At 38.1% G+C, this 20590-nt stretch overlaps 2 protein-coding genes across 4 annotated transcripts in view; one reads left to right on the top strand and one right to left on the bottom strand.

Moving 5' to 3' along the window:
• The window catches only part of syn2b (synapsin IIb), a 108500-nt gene that overhangs the window by 12382 nt on the left and 75528 nt on the right, over window positions 1-20590 (bottom strand). Inside the window, exons 2-5 of the mRNA XM_086292637.1 lie at window positions 19000-19057; window positions 17494-17585; window positions 12434-12590; window positions 12114-12203 (exon numbers count right to left, since the gene is read on the bottom strand). Coding sequence (XP_086148763.1) covers window positions 12114-12203; window positions 12434-12590; window positions 17494-17585; window positions 19000-19057 — 397 coding nt within the window. The remainder of the gene's footprint in view (window positions 1-12113; window positions 12204-12433; window positions 12591-17493; window positions 17586-18999; window positions 19058-20590) is intronic.
• On the top strand, window positions 51-11442 carry LOC147330808 (metalloproteinase inhibitor 4-like). 3 transcript variants are annotated; one of them, XM_086292639.1, is made up of 6 exons: window positions 51-197; window positions 455-669; window positions 7660-7757; window positions 8360-8474; window positions 8862-8986; window positions 9332-11442. In XM_086292639.1, the coding sequence occupies exons 2-6, from the start codon at window positions 531-533 to the stop codon at window positions 9527-9529; spliced, it is 675 nt and encodes a 224-aa protein (XP_086148765.1). In that variant the 5' UTR covers window positions 51-197; window positions 455-530; the 3' UTR covers window positions 9530-11442. The 3 variants fall into 3 exon arrangements, with proteins under 3 accessions (XP_086148765.1, XP_086148764.1, XP_086148766.1); XM_086292638.1 differs by having other exon boundaries at window positions 88-197; window positions 356-669; XM_086292640.1 differs by having other exon boundaries at window positions 108-669; window positions 8862-8990; window positions 9332-9466.

The raw sequence follows: 20590 nt of genomic DNA, 5'->3' as shown, positions 1-20590 counted from the left end.
GACTAAGTGAATGAGACCTATGCCAGCCTATGGGAGGAGAGTGAGGACATCAAAAGAGGGCAGAAGAAGAGCCAAAGGATGGTAGTTTTTCTTCTTGCGTTAGAGGAGGCTGTCCCTAAATTGTTGAGCACATAAGAGGCTCCCTGTGTGCGACCCTCTCAGCATTCAAGACCAGAGTGTGAGGGGATCCAACTATTGTAAGTTCCTCTGCGTATTGTCTACAGAGAGGGAGAGAGGAGAAGAGAAAAGAGAGCAGTGGCAGCAGCAGCAACAGTAGCAGCAGCCTTCCCTTCCCTTCACTGCAGCTTGAATTCATAGGTTTACTTTAAACTTATGAAAACATTTCTATCCACAGCTGCCTTTCGGCTCAGCAGAGCTCATCTTACCACTTCGACCCCACCGTCTTATCTATCACCCTGCCCTCTTGCTGACTGCCCACCCGACTTTCTTCCAGGGGAACTTAACAGGATCACAAGAGGTTGCCGAGCTTTCATCAAGTGGTGGAGCGGTCAGAGGTAGCCAGAGTCATCATGGCCGTGTCCCAGGAGCGGAGTGTGTGTCTGGGGCTTTGGGTGCTCATTTTGCTTGGTGCAGGCTTGGAGGAAGTTGTGGAGGGATGCAGCTGCCACCCAGCACACCCACAACAGCTCTTTTGCAGTGCTGAGATTGGTAAGTTATTGAAATTTAGAATAACCAAGGTTATATGTGTGAAAATAGGTGCATGCTTTATTTATTTATTTTAATCTGGACAATGTCCTTACATATTGACAAACCAATTAATTATTTGGATTACTGATCAGATTAATTACATGCTTTTAGGGGGAAAAAATCAATCCACAGTGCAAAATTAGTTTTACAAGAACTAATCAATAGAGGTTCATGGCTAAGCTACTGTGGCCTTTTTGATTATTATGATTATTATTCATAGAAAACGTGAGTTATCTGAACATAATTTCATGGTTGATATTTATAGCAGTATTTCAATAAGTTGATTTGGATGCAGTTTTTCTCTTAACATGAACTTTTCCTTGTGTGCTATCTGTTTTAAGAAATTAGCGCCTTCCTTTTGTCACTCACGTAAAAACAACCCCTAAAAAAAAAAAAAAGTCCTGGCCTACTTTCTGTCCGTCCGTCTGTCTGTGTGCCTGTCTCTCTGCCCGACGCCCCCGTCATCCAGTTCTTTCTTGTCTAAGCACAAGCCAAAACCAACACTCTGCTCTGACTTTGAGTACTTGGCTCCAGAGTGTGGAAAGCTGGAGTATGTGCTTTGGTCAAAGGTTACACTCCAGCAGAGGAGAGAGGGAGACAGAGAGAGAGAAGAGGAAATTGCTTTTATTTTAGTCATGTTTTCTAGTTGGTCTGCAAATCCCTTTAGGTTTAAAGGGTCAACTTCTCTACAGTGCTTTTAAAACAAAGGCCGGGTTAAATGAAAGGCAATACCTGTATTCAAAATCTCCAGGTGAACAGCCAATTTAGATCTTGGTTATCTCAATGCAAGGTTTTTAGGACAGCATTTTACATGTGACACATGCCATTGATGGCTGAGATTACATTTCTGCAAGTATGAATATTTGGCTCTTTGAGCTTTCTTCAAAGCCTGAAACTATAAAGGAAAACTAGTAGAGGACCTGAACTAACCAGAATAACATCTCAAGCTGGAATGTTCTGGTTTTCAGCTGCATGGTGCTGTGCCCTGTTTTTTAATCATTGGTTATAGAGAGCAGGTTTCTTACTGCTAAGTTGTCACACATTTATTTGCTTGTCCAGGTATGCTTATTCAATAAGCCACAGAATGTAAACAGAAGATGGACATCAGCCACTGATTAGCGAAGTCACACTGAGACACCTTGAACCGAGCATTATTGCTGTTGCTATCTTTATATTTTGAACCTGGACTTGTTGAGCATGTTGCAGATCTGACAGAGCAACTGAAGGACACCAATTACTCACATAGTGGAGACTTGTCAGACATAATGTAGGCCTTTTATTAAAAAAACAAAAACAAAATACTCCTGTTGTAGTCGATTAGACATGAAACTATCCAGCAAAACCTTTGAAAAATAGTTCTAAGATGAAAACTGTGACAAAACCTCACCATCTGCAGGGTGTTTAGATTGGACTCTGTAGAAAGGGGCAGTTTGTAGACAAGAATATTTTTACCTTATCCTTTTACTGATTACAACAAAACTGAAACGAACAAAAATCTACTGAGAAAAAAGTACACAGTTTTAAATAAATATACAATTCAGTGAAAGATAATTTGGTTGCTTTGGGGTTTTTTTGGTTGTTTTTTTTTTTTGCATTGTTTTGTCATTTAAATGTTTTAGATAATCAAATTTTAATACACACAAAGATAACCCAAATAATGACAAAATCTAGTTTTTACATGGTGATTTTGTTTATTGTGGGGAAAATTGCTATCCAAGCTATTAAAGTCTGGACTTAAATCAGATTGAGATGCGTTGGCATGACCTTTAACAGTGACAGCTGAATTAAATTAGTTCTGCAAGGAAGAGTGGGCCAAAATATTTCCACAGTGATGTGAAAGATTGCCATCATTGTCAGTTATCACAAACACTTTGATGGCACAATCTTGCTATTAAGTTTAGGGGGGCAATTACTTTTTTCACACAGAGCCAGGTAGAATAGCTTTCCCCCCTTGAAATGATCATTTAAAAACTGTATTTTGTATTTACTTGGGTTCACTTTGTCTATTATTAAGACAATGATCTGATCCATTTAAGTGTGACAATTTAAAAAAAAGGGAAAAAAAATCAGGAAAGGTAAAAGTACTTTTTCCCAGCACTGCACCTCGTGAGGGGAGCTTAGCTTTGATCTGGACACTTATTTGACAAAAACATTGGGGCAGAGGTCAAAGGTCATTTTTCCATTGGCTTCTATATAAAAACAAGTTACTTTTGGCTGCTTATTCACAAGGGGTCACCGCAGTGTCACGTGGTTTTCTTTTTTTTTTTTTTTAAGGCTGATGCCCTTTTTGACTCTGTACCAAAGGGATTTTTGTCTCCTCCAGGATCAAACCAGGAATTTTTCACTTAACTACACTGTGGAGCCACCCAGGCAAAACTCCAACTGTCTCCCCCTGCTGGTAGTTACATCGATTTTTAACATACAGTGAATAATCTAACCATGGGTCAGAACAGAAACAAAACAAAATTGATCAATACAAATTCTAGATTTAGAGCGGTGAAAAAAGGCTAAATGGCATATGTCCCCAAAGAGATCGTCCGCACCTTGGTACCATAGCACCATAGCTATATTTTAAAGTCATGTAATATTTAGTGGCATTGACAATAGGTGTATAATGTAAACAGTAAGTAAAAATAAATGATAAAAATGAGCCCAGATGAAACTCCAACTCAGCACACACTTATTGCGTGAACTCTTACAAAGGTTGTATCACATGAAAAACCTTTTACATAAGTTGTGCATAAATTCAGAAGAATTACTAAAGATAATTGAAAATTCTTTTGAACTGTGGCAAGTTTTTAGTTCCAAAAGTATGTGCCTGTCTCTTAATGGATATGGATACTGGGCCTTTTTCAGATAGGATATAATTTTCTGGACCGATGCATAACAAAAAAGGAGACTCAAAATCGAAATAAAAAAACGTGTTTCACTTGGTGGCACCTGAGGCCATCCTTGGTTGCTTTCTAAGAGTAGGCTGGTGGTGTCCTTTAGCTGACCTGACAGTGCTGTCAGAGTCGATGAGCTCTTTGAATAAAGCTCAACATCTGAGTAATATCCCATCTGGACAAACCTTGGACGGTTCCCTGGCCATGTTTGTGTATTTGACATTGTGTGCATGCGAGTGTCTGTTTGTTGGACAGAGGCCAAGCCATGCCAACTCAGCCTACTCCATCTCTCTCGCTCTCTCTCTTTCCCCAGTCTCTCCCCACTTCATTTCCATGTCTATAGGCTTGGTCTAATGGTCTGCATACTAACAATATCAGTGTGAAAGCCCACTGACAGTCCAGCTTTGTGAGCATGACAAGGGTGCCGATTCATCTTGGAGGGGGAAGTTACTTACTACAGATAGGTTCTCATGGTACAAGTTTGCAATATTTCTCTTTGGTTATGAAACTGTGGGGCAGATGCACAGCTACTTTCACTCAGCAGGCGTGCCTGTCCTTATTCCCGTTCATAACACAGCTGCAGTAACTGAAATTAGCTGGTAACCCAGCGTGTACACTTCAAAGACGGGGTGGGGGTGTGGGGGTAAACATTTCAGATAATCTAGGCCAAGACAACTGTTTTGGAAGGTTTTGCAATTCACTTATTATTATAGACAATTTCTTAAGTATATCTCATGGAATGCACTTTCCAAAAAATGTTATGGCTTCTTGCAAATCCAATAGAATTTTTCTTTTCCTTACCCAACCAATAGTTCCTCAATTAAAGATCAAAATCACCAACCTGGCTGGTTAGCTATAGATTCTATTTTGGCACTGACACACGACCAAAGCCAAGACTGCAAATTCTTTGATCTTTCCACAGAACATATCTATTCCGTGGTATACTGCTGACCATTAATACGGCACACAGAGTGACAGCTAATTTTCCAAAGTACTTTGTCTATCTTGAGACATGTTTCTTTGTGTGTGTGTGTGTGTGTGTGTGTACCACCATGCACACACTTTACATCACAATAGAGCAGGACTGAGAAATCCTTGAAAGATTCTTATGAAAATAAATTCATGCAAGAATATATACATATATACACCGGCTCCTGTGCGGTAACCAGAATTTTAAAAAAATCCTTAATCTATAATGATTTAGCTTCACATACCTAAGCTAAATTATTAACTAAATACATAAAATATTAACTAAATAATACTGTAATCTTGCATACAGATATTTGAGCTGAAATACAAAAATATCAGCTTCAAAATGTATTTTAGTATCAAAAGTAACAGGTCTCCTAATACCCTGTGAGCTCGGTTATAATGTATCCTTTCAGAATGTTAAACACATCAAACTTTTTACATTAACCTTTCGTACAACCTATTATTTTACTAGTGCCACATTCAATGTACTAACTTGATATTATGAAAAAAAAGAACAACTTTGATCAAATATAATAGATAGAAAGTGAAAAGATTCAGTAGTAGCTGTAGATGTAGTCGTCTACAGCTCAAGCTTTGACAGTGCCTACTTAAACAAATACAGCTAATTAATCAAACCAAACTCTGCTGACATTTTTTGAGGTTGCAGCTGCATGTGTGTATACACAGTAGGTGGGTTAATGGGCAGGTGTGTCTTTGTAGGGGTCAGACTGTAAGGTAAGGTACTACAGAGAACGTGGTCACTGTAAAGTTTTGGATAATGCCAAGATGATCAAGTTATCAACTACAGCAGCTATTCCCAAGAAAACTACTGCATGGCTGCAAGTCTAATGCTTTCAAATGTATTACCACACCGAATCTGAGCCTCCGGTTATGAATTATGCAGTGTAACAATGAAGAATATCAAATAGCATAGAGGCATCTACAGTCATGCTCCCTGACATTTTCTATAAGGTAATGTATGAAGGTTCCTTGATCAGCTCTTTTGCTGCAAGCAGTGTAACGATTAAAGCGTTATACGGATTCGCACATATTTGTCTGCCTGCCCATCTTTCCACTTGTGTGTTTGATGAACAAAAAAAAAGTCTTTATTTCTCCTGAGCCAATTTCACAGAACATGCTGAGCTCCTCCTCCTCTTACCAGCACACAAAACCATGGCACAGTTATGTGTCGAGCGAAAAGAAAAAACAAGCGAGGACGTTTGCTTAGCTGTGTGCGAGAGTGAGGTTCACACTTTCACTCCCTCTCCCTAACACTGTTACTTTTCTCTCTCTTTCATGATTTCACAAAGGTTACTCAATTCACTTCTGGCTCCTTTCCCCCCTCTCTTTCACCATTGCACTACAAGGGACTGTACTCCTGCTTTTACAGAGAATAGATGTGGGAGATGAATTTACAGGGAATTCATTAAAGGATATTTTATATTATATCCTCATTATATAGGATATTATCCATCATGCAGAATATCTTCACAGAGAAAAAGCACAAATGCTTTTAGGACAAGAAATACCCAGTGTATTTGGTCAATATTATTCTGTCTGATAAAACAACACAACTCTTTACATACTGGTGTAGTGGGTACGCCTTTATCACTCATACATTCAGGGCAAGATTGTTATAGTTAATGAAAACTAAACTAAAAACTAAAACGAGAAGTGAAAAATAACAATTTAGTTACCGAAAATAAAATAAAAATACAGAGGAAATATCCTTAGTTTTATCATGTTAGTTTGGTAAAGATTTTTTATTACAAGTTGCTTGATGAGGCATTGATGGACATGTTTATCGAGACTTTGCATGTGTATAAAACTGTGACCCAACTGCTTTCAAAAAGAAGTGTTTTTACTGTAATACCTGCACTGATTTTCCCTCTGATATGGCTATATATACGGCATTTAGCCACACAAGCTACATAGTTCGGCTTATGAAAGGCTTATTCGTGACCAGGGTTAAAATTCACCCTTTTGAAATGTTACAACGCCAAACTTGTTACAGCAAATTAAGTGGATTTTAGTGCTATTACAGAGCACATTTACCTTCAAACATGAAGGGAATTCCAAACAAAAAGTCCATCATACTGCGCTGCATGTTGAAAAAAACCCATTACAATGTGTTGAGGGTGAGAATTAGCTCATATAGACGCCTCATTCTGCTGGAGATTCATTAGTCACTGACAGGCCAGTTTTTAATGTAATGTGAAATGCAACCATAACATATTACAAACTTTAACACTGTGTTACTAATGTAAGCAGTAATCTAGTAATCTGAACGTGGTAGCACTTGTCGATTATGGTAAAAGAAAAGAAACACTCCATGCATGTTTTTAACTCACTTTCTTATAAGTAGCTGTCACATACATTTTTCTGTGATGCCACTGCTTTTCACTTTTCATTAAATTGAACCTCAGATGTATAATAATAAAGTCAGTTCTCTTTGATTGATTGCCTTACCAGTATGTTATCAGTCTGAAAAAGAAACATCTAACAGTGAAATTAATTTGTCAGTCATCATTACAGCCCTTGCCTATGTCTAAAAATGTAGATTCAATGTGCTTGGTGGAAGAGAAAAATAGCTCAGTATACATAAAGCCTCTGATATTCGGGTCAGGTTGCTTAAAGTAATCAGTGTTAATAATGTTTTGATTATGATTAATATTCTCAGAGGTTGTAACATTAAAATGTGCTGTGTGTGTATGCACAGTGAAGTATATACTCATACTTCACATACAGTATGTGCTTGTGGAGAGGACTTGGTAGTTAATGGGAGTGATCAAGCAGAGAGCTACTTGTTATTCCATGTGGGTTTTGATTTCCCTCCCAGAGGAGAGGAGGACACATCCTGTATCACTACTGAGAGGACATGCATCCATCTATCTATCTATCTATCTATCTATCTATCTATCTATCTATCTATCTATCTATCTATCTATCTATCTATCTATCTATCTATCTATCTATCTATCTATCTATCTACACAGGTTTTTCATTGTTTCTTGTATGCAAACAATGTTCTTATCTTATCTTGGATTTACTTGCAGGATCCTAATCCTTGTTTTTTTCTGTGTTTCCCAAACAGTGATAAGAGCCAAGATATCTGGAGAGAAGATTGTGTCGCCTAGCAACAGCTCCTCACCTTACATGAAGATGATCCAATACGAAATAAAAATGATCAAGGTGAGAGCCCTGGTCATGCACACATATCCATTTCCCCCCCCCCCCCTCCCTTTTTAAACTGTGTGGTTTATGTGGAGCTACATATAGCCTGCCCCCTATAAAGTAAAATGTATCATGCATGTTAAATGTCTCAATGGCACACACATAACAGTATAACATCCACCGTTTGATTTCCCACCTTTGTTTGACATCAAACTCCCCTCTGTCTTTAAGTGCTTCCTGTCCCTGTGTTAACTGTCAAATAAAGGCAAAATGTCCAAATATTTTTAGAGCAATGAGAAAAAAAATCAAGCTGAAATGTTCCAAATGTCTATCTCCACATGACCTCATGGTGTTAATAATGACTACTGAACAGGATTAACATTTGCTCTTCATAAAAATGTCTGCTCATTATAAATATGCAACACTTTCATTTGCACATTTGGATTTTAAGCACTAGGATGTTCTCTGCTGCTGTAATTTGGAAACCTAGAGTTCTTTTATTATTCCTCCTGCACGACACTGTTGCTGCACATACTGTACTGCATTAAATTTACATTATGCCAAGCCCATTCTTAAAAAGTACAAAACGTTTCTGCTCTTTTCCTCTCATCCGTATCTAGATGTTCAAAGGTTTTGACAAGGCTAAGGATATCCAGTATGTGTACACTCCAGTTTTCTCATCGCTGTGTGGAGTCAAGCTGGACTCCAACAATAAGGCAGGGTATCTGCTCTCAGGTACAGTATGCAATGAAACTTTTTTATATTGTGCTTTGAAAGAAAAAACAAGTTGGTACATTGGTGCTGTGACCAGTAAAGAGAGAAATTTTCCTAAATGGCTTTTCTTTTGGGAGTGAAACTATTCATTTTCACTGAGACTGATTCCTGTCTGCCGGGGACAGCGCTAAACAAATTCATTAGACCACCACCCAGTGTAAGGTTTATTCCACAAGGTGAGACAATCATCAACCAAAACACTAGGTTAAAGCTGTATACCAATGAAGCTCTTAAAAATTTGGTTTATCATTAGGAGTATTAAGATTCTTATGGAGGCCTTTGGACACAGCAATAGTTATTTAATCTATTCTACTGAATGCAAGGCTAAATGCTGATGTCACCAAACAGGGAGCATGTGGAGTGATGGGAGGATTTCTATTGGCCAGTGTGATCTGGTAGAGTCTTGGGACAACTTATCAGTGTCGCAAAAGAAGAATCTCAACTATAGATACCAGATGGGCTGTGAATGCAGAGTGAGTAAGGACTGTCAATTCTCTATGCATACATATTTATCATTCTCACACTCATCTGTCTGTGTCAGAGACGTCTTCATGAGCTTAGACTAAAGAAACAGTGTAACAGCTGTTACAGCAGAAAGGCCACTCTTCTCATCTGTTCCTGCTGCTTTGCCTCTTTTCCGTCTCTCTATATTCAAAAAAAAAATTGTTTGTTTTTATTTTGTCTAAAATGTGTGAACATTGTTTTCTCTTCCAACCTTTGCATAACTGTAATCCATAATACACGGGAGACCTACTTCACTAATAAATGATGAGATGAGAGATGAGATGACGAATCGATTATTCTTCTCTTCTTCTTAGATCAACACCTGTTACACAGTGCCGTGTGCATCTACAGGAGAAAACGAGTGCTTGTGGACTGACTGGCTGCTGGATAACAGCCTAAACGGCGAGCAGGCTCGGCAGTACGCTTGCATCCGCCGCTCTGACACAAGCTGTAGCTGGTACCGGGGTGGGCCTCCATCTGAGAAAGACTTCTTTGACATGACTGACCCTTGACCTGTAATTCTGAGATTCATTTTACTCAATATGTTTCCCAATATGCCTCATGAAAAAAACAAAAAACGAAAAAACAAAACCCTGCTTTGGCTTATGTAGATCAGATCTGGGGTTGAAAACAGCAACTGATTTCATTAAAAAAAATTTGGGCGAATATTAAATCTGAGGGAGCATAATGTAACCGTGAGCTTTGAGTGGTTGTTACAGTAAATCTTGGAAAATCTGTCCAAACTGCAGCACTCCAGTGAATCATCTTCTTTCTCTCACGCCAGATTAGACTCATCATTTGATCTAGACCGTTTTTTTACCTGAAGGCAAATGAATAAAATTATACAAGGCCTTACATTTGTTTATGCATGAAGTATGAAGCATAAAGGTGTTCATTTGCTGCAAAAATAAGACAAAGTTATATCAGGAAACAAAAATGGTAAATAAATAATAGAAGGAAGCTGTCGCAACCTTTTCTGAACCAATTCCAGACCCACTGCAGCAGCTTTCCTTTCCCCTCTTTTTCCTTCACACCTCCTGGGAGTGAATATCTTTAAATAGTATCTGCTAACTGTCAATACAAATAAAAGTACACAGTATATACAAATCTGTGTGGAAGATTTAGGCACTAAAAAACTGAAAGTCTCTTTCAAAAGTCTACAATAAAAAATTATTTTTATTTTTACATTTTTATGAATTGATCCATATCTGGTGTGGGCAATGTTTCCGCATGTAAATCCAAGGCAAAGGGTGCCTGTATGTTAGTGTACTTTTCAGTGGTAACCTCAGTACAGTTCTAAGCGTTTCTGAGTATTTTTCCAATGTTCTGCTGGATTTAGCCTGTCTCCATTGCTTTTGTCACTTAATGTAAACCCATTCAGACTCCATGATTCAGACTCCAAGGCTCTATGGGGACCATACCATCTGTTGCAGGACTCTTTGTTCTTCTAACGATTGTTCTTTGAGATGCTTCTTTATTTTGTTTCATGCTGCATACTGAATTTGGGCCCCATAAAAATGGCATTGTGTAATGCATAATAAATCAAAGTGCCTAAAACCTTTTCATAGTACGGTATACAGGCCGCAAAGCACCACTGACATTCTCGAATTAATTATATTTTTACTAAATCTGATGCAGGAATTATATATACACTACGAGTCTCGTTCACCTTAATCACAGTTTTTCCCCCTCAAATTTATGAGACTGTAAATATTGTATTTTGTGACAATTAACATTTTAAATGCTAACAATATTTGTTCTTATAGCATATAGATTCTTCTCTTGTGTTTTTGTGTGTTTAGTTTCATTGGTTGTACTATTTCCTGTGCCAAAAAATCTAATCCAGCGCTTTAACAACTGCACTGCCGTCTGTAGAAGCCAAGCCTGCCCCCCTCTGCATAGAGGAAATGATTTAACAAGACAAGGCTCAATTCACCTAAAACAAAAGTAAAAAAGTAAGAGGAAGTGGATTCATCTCAAAATTGACAAAACCAGCAAAAAAGAGAAATAGCTGACAACCTTGAATGAACAATAATTAACAGTTAAAATTACTCAATATAATAACTCAGTAAGAAGTGTGAGTTGACCCCTGTCTTGTTCATGACTAAAGTCATACAGATTAAAATGCATTGTGAACATCAACATCAAGAATGTCTCGACATCGTATTATGGTCACATTTAACAAAAACTACTTACATTTAACCTGCACTACGCAGTCATTTGTACATTGGATTCTGTCAATTTGAACATAGTAAAATGATAGTAATGCATCCTAACTGTATGGCTTTAGTGAAGCATTAAGCAGTTTCATGTCTGTTTTATACTGTAAGACCTGTTCGGGTTTGTATTTATGTGTTTCTGTCCGAATAGAGTCTTTTTTATTTCCATGTACCAAAAAAGATTGTATATAAAATGTCTCAGATGACCTGTGTGTCATGTGCTTTTTTTTTTTTTTTTTTAGAAATTCTCCTCAGCTACCAAACATCAAAGAAAATAAACCTTGCAGGACTTCAGCAAGAGCTCAGATAGATTAATCGCGACTTTTACTTAATGACACTTTTTAAAAAAGTCAATGTGTCTTAAATCCTACCTCTATATTATACCACATGAATGCTTTACTAAATCTGGTAAGTAAAATGCAAGAGGGAAATAGGCACCATCTCCTTTCTTATACGTATAATAAAAACCCATGGATTTTCACTGTACTGTACAACAGTTTTTAGCCCATCTTTGTTTAAAAAACAAAAATACTTACCTTTCTCATATTGTTATTATGTTCTCATAAGCTCAGATGCATATATACAGCAAGGATTTGTGCAATGGTGTTGTAGTGTTTCTGCTAAAAATACGTCAAAACTGAAAAAAACTTGACAGGCATCCCGAAACTTAATTGATGCGCTACACTGTTTTGTCCTTTCAGAGACTGTCGCTCGCTGAAACAGGCAATTACTGTAAATTAGTAAATACAATATATTATATAATAATCTGCACATCACATTGCCACATGCCAGCTCCAGATCGCAGTGAGGTGTGAGTGTTCTTCAAATTGAAACACAACACAGTTTACAGTGTGCAGTAAGCAGAAAATAGCATTACCATGTCTCTGTAGTTGGGGTAGAAGGTCTGATCAATGAGCGGGAACTTATCTGAACCCAACCTCTTCTGATTGTTGATCAGCTGGGAAAACTAGAAGATAAGAAAAAAAGAGAGAAGCAGCAATATGGTGCATACGTAAGAAATATATGCAGATTAATCATATAGTAATAATGTTATAATGTTTGCACTCTGTTAGGTGTTTATTCTACATGAGTCTCCTAACTGACAACTTAAAAAAAATCGTACAATTATGATGTAGAGTGATTAAAATACTCTTTAGATAATTACAGCTGTAAATTTGTGTTGTTGAAATTGCTTACAGCCCAAGGTTTGTCACAGAGGTTGTAGATGGAGTCCAGAGAGTTGACTGAGGGAATGCCAGCATACTGAAGACCAATGATTAAGTTCCTAAAATCCTCGTTTTGGGCCATGCTGAAGGCATGCTGGCGCACCAACACAAAGTCAGGCCTGAATGACCTGGAAAAATAAAGGCAGGTGAATAAAGAATAAATGGATACGTTTGGTTTCTTGGCGTTCTGTGCTTATATTCACGAGTTCTTGTGTGATCAAAGCCACAGAAAAGCGACATGAGGGTGTTGCTGTTTTTATTAAAATAAAACTGGAGGGCATAAGGTGCACTTTTGGATGGAAAATGACAAAGATTATGAAAAAGTAAGTAAACTCGCACAGCTACAAAACAAATAAGCTTAGGTTTATCCATGAACAAAAAATGAAGCGCAAAAATACAAATACAAACTTAGATCTCTCCTCAAAGAGTAGATTCTCATCTTTGAAGCACTCTTATGAGAGAATCTTTCTTTGAATAATACATGAAGATAAAATAAGTCTCATGTACTTAATTGAAATTAAATGTATCACATTATGTGTACAGTAAAATGACACAGCCCACTGATAAGCATTACCAGCAACTCAAAACATCACAGTTATCTTCTGTGTCCACACGGAGAGTGAGAAAGGTTTGTTTTGCTTTGTGTGGAGTCTCTACTTGGATGTTTCAAACAGTCAGTTTGGATGAAAACTTGTGGTCGAAATGACCTTTCATGTTTGAATACATTACCTAAAGCATGAGCAGATTATAAAAGGGGGCAGAAGATAGTTAACTAAACACATACCCATTAAATTACTGTATATAAAAGTTTCTCTCAGAAAGGATCTTAGAATTAGTTTAAACACTATAATTAGTCGTTTAATAATAATTCGAGTCTTGTTTTGAGCATTTAATCAATCAACAAAAAAAAATCTGCTTTTACTTCTTTGCCACTGCTAAACAGAGATTAACACGGACACAATTGTATCGATACCTGTGCAATTGTTAGTTCTGCTTAGAGTTCTGATTCTTTATTGATTGTCTGATTGATTTCTGTGTGGAAAAAATGCAAACTGCTTTCTACTGCAGAAACAGAATAGGAAAAAAAGGTCTCCATTTAAAAGCTACACTGCAATAAACCTGACATCTTTGTTTTGCTGTCAGAAAAAAAAGTCCCAGCATTGATAAAGGGAAACATTACGTTTGAAACATTAAACACTATATTTGCCAATAAAAACATATTCAAAAGTAACCAATCAACAATGTAGTAACTCTAAATTATGACATATTTCTCTTATATTCCTCCCCTTCATAAAATTTTGGACAACCCAAATACTTTGCTACTTAAATTAGCTGCTAGAAAACAGTGCGTTTTACTACTTGTATGTCTCACCTTGCTTTTTCTTGGTATAACATTGAAACCTCAAGTTATTTTACTGCCCCAAGCCGGAGATAAAACTGGGGTGGGCAAGAAGCTGTTTGAGCCTTGCACACATTCTGTCCTGCTGGGAAATCCCATCATGGCAGGTGAAAATGAAGGTGGTGAAAATACTACTGTCAGAGAGGTGGCTGTGCACAGTTAACATTGATGAGGACTGCAGTGCAGTAAAATCTAACTACTGAGAGGTAATGAGGGATTGTTATGCACAAGTGAAAAGAAATAAATGCTAAATTGCAGAGAGTAATATATTCCCAGTGGGGCTTTTATTGATTTAAAGTCTTTTTTGTTGATTTTCTGTAATATTCTACATTTGAAACTGTGTAGGTCTCCATACAAAAACACCCACAGCACTGAAGCTCAGAGAAGCAATTTATGACCAGAGGGTTAAGGTCAGAAACAATATTCAGTGCAGTTCAACTCACTGAACGGCTGACGCTGACAGGACATGACTCCTGTTATTTTTTCTTTTGTCCCTGCATGCACGTATGACAGCGAGGGAATGTGAGGAAAAGCAGAGAGAGAGGTGTGAGAAAGAATACAGTGAAGAAAGAGATGTAGAGAGGAGTGAAAGGAGACAGACAGAGAGTGAAAACTCTGCCGCAGTGTGACCACCACCAGCTCTTCATGCACTGAGAATACTAATCAGACACTCCAACAAACTAAAAGACTCTGGTGGAGAGGACAGAGCAATTAATGTGACTGTAGCCTCTTCATTACTGGCAGTAAGGCTCATCAGTACTACCCTCATTCGATGTTGCCAAGAAAGCCACAGCCATCCAAACAAGCTTTCAGTATGAAATGAAACAAAAGCGATGGTTGTCACATGTATATGTATTCACATAGATGCAACATGCACAATTTGAAAACGAATCTGCAGACGTTAGGCATACTCTGGCCATGCATGCACTGGGTTTTTGGAGCAAGCCAATCCCACTCAGGTAAAGTGGAGATGAGACAGAGCTTACATTTCTTATTATCTTTTTATTTTTTCTGTCTACAAACCCACCCGCTAGTAATTTATGCATAAATTCCAACTCACATACATCCTTGTAGTGTACTGCTTTGTATTGAGTCAGTCACTTTTACCACTATCCCTAATATTAGTACTGTTCGTATATCTTTATTTATAGATTGTTTTGTCACTGCCAGGATCATTGACCCAAGCCCTTTCAGGTTATCCTTAGTTTCTTTTGTTTGAGATTCCATAAGTGAACCACACCAACCCAAAGTTCATTTTCTGTGCTTTAGAAACTTCTTCCAGGATATTGTCTTGGCAGTTTGTCCAATAATTAAATAGAAGAGCAATTTTGTAAATGACAAAATTAAGGCGTGTGCCCATTTATTTGTGGCTAAATATGGGAGTGGAAATGAGGCTTAAACGACTGAGAACAATGACTGAGATTTATAAAAGAGGGCCTTTTAAATATAGCACTTTTTAGCCTTTGAGCACATTTATTTGTGACTCTAAATATAAATTATTTTAACTCAAAAAGATGATTATTTAGAAATAAATAGTAATTTCTTCAATAAAGCAGACAAAAGTAAGACAAAACACTTCTGGAAGAACCTTCACAGACATAAGACAAAACACAAAACTAAAACATTTTTAATGGCCTCTTGAAGACTTCTCATCAAATAGCATGATTCCTTTAGCGGAGCCTTTTCCTGTTTAGCCTGAAATCCTATGTGTGTGGCTAAGCATATGGATGCTCTCCATGTACGCACCACAACAATTAGCAAAAGAGATTCAGTTTTTCCTGGATAAGCAGACCCAAAATGGTTCAGATCACAAACAATCAATGAGTAAATGCAACACTGTTGCATTTACTGAAATTGCTGTTATAGACTTTGCCACGTTAGCTGTTTTTCGGGGAGTTTCACATACTGATGCTATGAATACTGACTATGGCCAACGTGCATTAACATACATTAAAAACTAAGCAATTAAATCCAAATTTTGGTTTGTGTGTCTGAGTATGTGGAGGCTAGCTATGCATACATGCACTGAAGAGCTTGCCGAATGCTCTGTGAGTACTGCTAAAATACCACCCAAATGCAAAAAGTGCAACGTGTTTCAACGTAAATAATGAGAAAACAAAACTTTTTGTTATTGCTTCATTTTTCATACATAACAATTAAAAACAAAACAAAACAAAAAACAAACCAGAAATTGTTCAGTAAAGACAGTATAGATGTAGATTGTGCAGTGGTAAAGTCTAGACATAAAAGATCTTCGGGGATCGAGGTTACTTAGCAACGCAGTATCTGAGCAGTTAGGAACTCCCCGCTTTGACTTGAAATCAATGAACACGCTGTAATTACAGAATCAATTGTAGGTGCATTCAGGTCGAAAAACTGTGCATCACACGGGCAGACAGCAAGACACACTGAGGTTTATGTTGGAAACTCGTTCATCGCCTCCACACAAAGAATAAGACTTCCGTAGACATGACACAGCTGGGACAGACGAGTGTGAATCATTCTGCCCGCAGTAATTTAAAGTCTGTCTTACTCCACATGATCTTCAGCATTTGGCCCTGGTCATTGTGTGAGCATGTGCAGGCCAGCCCATCATAAAACTAATGCTACACCCTTCATTTCCTGTTGGTTTTTTGCTTGTTTTACACCAATAGGAGCTACCGTCTTGCTTAATAAGTCCCAGTCTTCAGCCAGGATACTGGTGTCTCTGTCAGTGTGGTTTGTGGTGTGTGAGCATGTCTACAGTATAGGCAAATCTACTGTACCGCCCTGCGGGTGATGGTTGTGGTCAAACGCCTCTGCTCTTTTTCCACTGATCAGAGCTTTCAGTAAACAATGTTCATTCTTTCCAAATGCACTCTGAAGCTTTTCTGTCTTACAGAAACGACGCTAACTGATGCATAAATGTGGTAAATCAGGGCTAAAACTGTAAGTTTGCTCTTGCCCTTTCACAAGGATTCAAAGTGGTGGTAATTTTCCAAGGACTTAATTGTGTTAAGTGGCTGTAATTTAAGAGGAGAATCATTTGTGTCACGTGGAGCGTTGTGCCTTGTGCTCCTTTGTGTGCCCTTGCAACAGCAGTAAAACTACAAAGTTTGGTGATTTTGTGAAGATGGTGTAGGTTTGGCTTCATGGCATTACTGTAGGAAAAGTTAGTTAATGGTTACAGCTGCATTGTGTTTGCCATCAAAAGCTCTTGTTGCTTACTGGTGCACTTCATGTGCGTTTACTATTTTCTGAGAGAACCAAAGTGAAATTATCTCACAAAGATCTCACAAATGTCATTTACACTGTTTATGAATTTGTGTTGTTTCTGATGAACACCATACCGCACAATGGCCTTCTACTGTCTCTCTTTATGTTTTGTTTCACTTTCAGTAACATCAGGAAAAGATGAATGACACCGAAAGCTAAAGCGCTGCTGACAGGTGTCTTGCTGGTAAGTTACAGAGTGGGTAGAAGTCAAGTTGGGGTTTTTTCGTATGCACTGTCGTCATTTACACTGTTTGTGAATTTGTGTTGTTTCTCTTTCCAGTTTGGGATTATTCCTGTTCAATTTTACTCATTAGGATAATGATGTTTTAACAATTACTCTATGTGTGTGACAATGTCTGTGTACGTGTGATGCTGACCTGACAACTTTGGTCCCGCCCCTGATGACCTGCATGTCCACATTACAGGTCCCGTTTGAATGTGAGACGAGGTTGATCTCTGAGAACTCAGCCTACGTGGCGAAGGAGAAAAGAAGATAATTTAATCAGTTATGCAATGTTGATACAATCTGATGCTTATGATTGGTTATTTGTGCTTTTAATAAATGACATTGTTTCATTGTTGAAGGTTTTTGTGCAGGAAATTCTGTCCAATGTGCTATTTCTCTCTCTCATAAAGCTACTTTCACAGCATGCACATTATTCATTATTAATCATTTGAATGAATGAGTCATGGGGCAATCAAAACAAACAATTAAACGACACTTTTCAACCTCACAGACTTTTCCTGCTGTTATTTACTTACGCAGTCACGCTGTGTTATGCAGCGTAAATAAACCGTGTGCTTGTGCAGCAAAACAATGTACATGGCTGCTCTTTGGTGTGGTCGAAAAAACAGCGAAGATCTGTCTGTGACTCATAGCTGCCGACTTCTGTCTCCACTGGTGTCTATTTCACATCTGTGGTGAGGCTTGAGGTTGTAATTTAACTGTCAACATCTATTAGGTGTGAAACTGTTTGGTGTGAAACCCCAGAGAATAGTCATCTCAAATGCAGTAACCGAGCACTGCAAAAGGATTTTCTGGTTAGTTGGCTGAACCAATATGAAACCACTGCGACAGTCAAATCCTACATCTGAAACAACGTGAGCAAAAATAACTGTACAGCCTAATACACAGGTCCTGTATAATTTTACTGTATTTTTTTTGTTTTACAAGTCTAGCCAACTGTTCATGCGTGGACACTCACTTTACTGGACAAAGGAGAAGACAGATGAGGACAATAAAATTTTATGATGTTTAAAAAACAAAGTAAATCAATGTAAAGCCAGACGTATACAAAAAAGTTGATTATTTTTCCATTTTTCCACACCAAAACACCTCAAAAAAGTATTACTGTACGTGAAGGTTACGTAAGAAAATGTGGCCAAATCAAACAGCTTCGTTTACAAGGCCATCAGCAACATTAGATTTCAACATTAAAGAGACGTCATGTCTTGACAGCAGCTGTATGTGTTAATATTAAGGTTTAGTTTGCTATGAGGTGACACTATGAGAATCCTGGGGGTAAATTTTGACACCATCAACCTCATATGTTGTTTGACGATGCTATCACTATGGTGTGAAGCAGGTAACATTTACCAGGTTCACACAATCTTGTGTTTAGCCTGTTAGCATTCTAAAATGTTTATCAGCATAATATGACCTAGTGTCTTAAAATACTACTGATGTTTACAGTAATATTTCTAGTTTTCCAAGAGATTTAAGCTAAACTAAAGAGAAAACTTAAATTCCTCTCAGATCATTACAGCTGCGAAAAGCATCTTCTGTTGTTATTATTAATGATACTCAATAGAATATCAGTTCACTTTGATGACTGGCATCTCTTTTCTGTAGCATCACATATTTATTAAATCCAGCATGATACCTGCTCCACTTTGATGTCATATTCCCCAAGGACCTTCTTTCCTCGAAACACTTTGCCCCTGCAAAAGAAGAGAAGTGTTTTAGTTTGCTATTGCACACACCAAACCTCTCAGTTGTCTATGCTGCCCTCTACTGGACAATATAGCTGCTGTGGCACAAATGGGAGACAGAAAATGGAGGCCTTTGTTTGTGCACTTCTAATGGCCAAACTTTCTCATATTTGCATGATGAAGCATATTTTAATGAGCCTTTGTGAACATATTACAAAAGATACAGTAGATAAGAAGGCCGTGCTGAAACTGCAGTTGGTCTCATCACACATGGTGGTGACGTTAAGTTTTGATCCAAGCTGTAAAACATTTTGCAGTTTGAATGATAAATGCTTCCAATAAGTGTGTTGTTCGATGTTTACGTACTAATATCTCGGCCGCCAATCGCTCAAGAGTGACGTAGAAATAGATTGCAAGTAAACACAAACAGGGAGACAGATGGAGAGCAGGCAGGAAAAGACAGACAGGCACAGAGAATGAGAAGAGCAATAGAGGCACACAGACCGTCAGCCAAAACACAAGCAGGATGTTTTTATTATACACAGGCATCACAAATGGATCGCAGAGTGTTTACTGCACATCCATCATCAAACCGTACACTGACTCTTAAAAAAAAAAAAGCAATAACCAAGAACATGAATCAAAAACAGCAGACATGTTTTGGAAGTCGCATCTGATAGCTTTTCTTTATGAGTCTTCACCAAATTTATTATGAAATACTTTGTGAGATGTCTTTTCAGGAAACTCCAGGAGACGAGATGCGTCTAAAAAGATGGAGAAGTGAGTTCTCCAAACACATTTGGATCCCGGGTAAAGCGACTCCCTCTCTAATCTCACTCCTAATTGAACCTCCTTCAATTATTCATTCAAACAGCCATCCTCGGCAAATATTATGCCAGCTCATGTACCACAATTTATCATGACATCAGATTGCACACACACACATGGTTCCTCTCTGTGCTGTCAATTAAAAATATTTGCAGGGTTTTTTTCCACATAACCTCACAGGGACCTCGTGTAATGCGGCACGCAGGCATCTGGCTCGTTAGTGTGGTTCATTAGGATTAGACCATCTGTGAGAGAAACACTTTGAGGATATGATGCCTTAACTTCTGACAATCAATAACCACACCAACAAAATTGGTGACCTTATAACTGCAGCAATATATCTTTATTAGCCCTACTAGAAAGTGATCGTTTTAGTGTGTGTGTGTGTGTGTGTGTGTGTGTGTGTGTGTGTGTGTGTGTGTGTGTGTGTGTGTGTCTCAGCACAGGCAGCTGATTAAACTGCACTGGTGACACCCATGAATTCACCACTGAAGCCTTTACTGCATCGTGAAAAATGACCACCCCATGCCACGCATCATACTTATGAATGAAAAATGTCATCACCTCCCACAGCATTGACTCAACAAGTTACACCACAGTGCCTCCAAACAGAGTATTGAGAGTCAAACATAGCTGGTGCCTCTGCTGCTGAATGGGTTTAGGAGCAAATGAGGGTTCAGTATCTGGTGCATGAAGCAAACAATACACAGAGAT

Source organism: Aulonocara sp. 'chitande type north' Nkhata Bay, linkage group LG5 (assembly GCF_057382095.1).
Source record: "Aulonocara sp. 'chitande type north' Nkhata Bay isolate Kocher_YH1m ecotype deep benthic linkage group LG5, A_spYH_male_GT1.1, whole genome shotgun sequence".
NCBI classification, from domain to species: Eukaryota; Metazoa; Chordata; class Actinopteri; order Cichliformes; family Cichlidae; genus Aulonocara; species Aulonocara sp. 'chitande type north' Nkhata Bay.
Note: the sequence above shows the minus strand (reverse complement) of the source record. Positions and strands in the feature narration are given on the sequence as shown.

Excerpts from the sequence above, each read along its gene's own strand:
- LOC147330808 (XM_086292639.1), top strand. The coding sequence starts at position 531 with ATGGCCGTGTCCCAGGAGCGGAGTGTGTGTCTGGGGCTTTGGGTGCTC. Across the intron at positions 670-7,659 it reads CTTTTGCAGTGCTGAGATTG|TGATAAGAGCCAAGATATCT; the intron begins GTAAGTTATTGA and ends TTTCCCAAACAG. Across the intron at positions 8,987-9,331 it reads AGATGGGCTGTGAATGCAGA|ATCAACACCTGTTACACAGT; the intron begins GTGAGTAAGGAC and ends TCTTCTTCTTAG.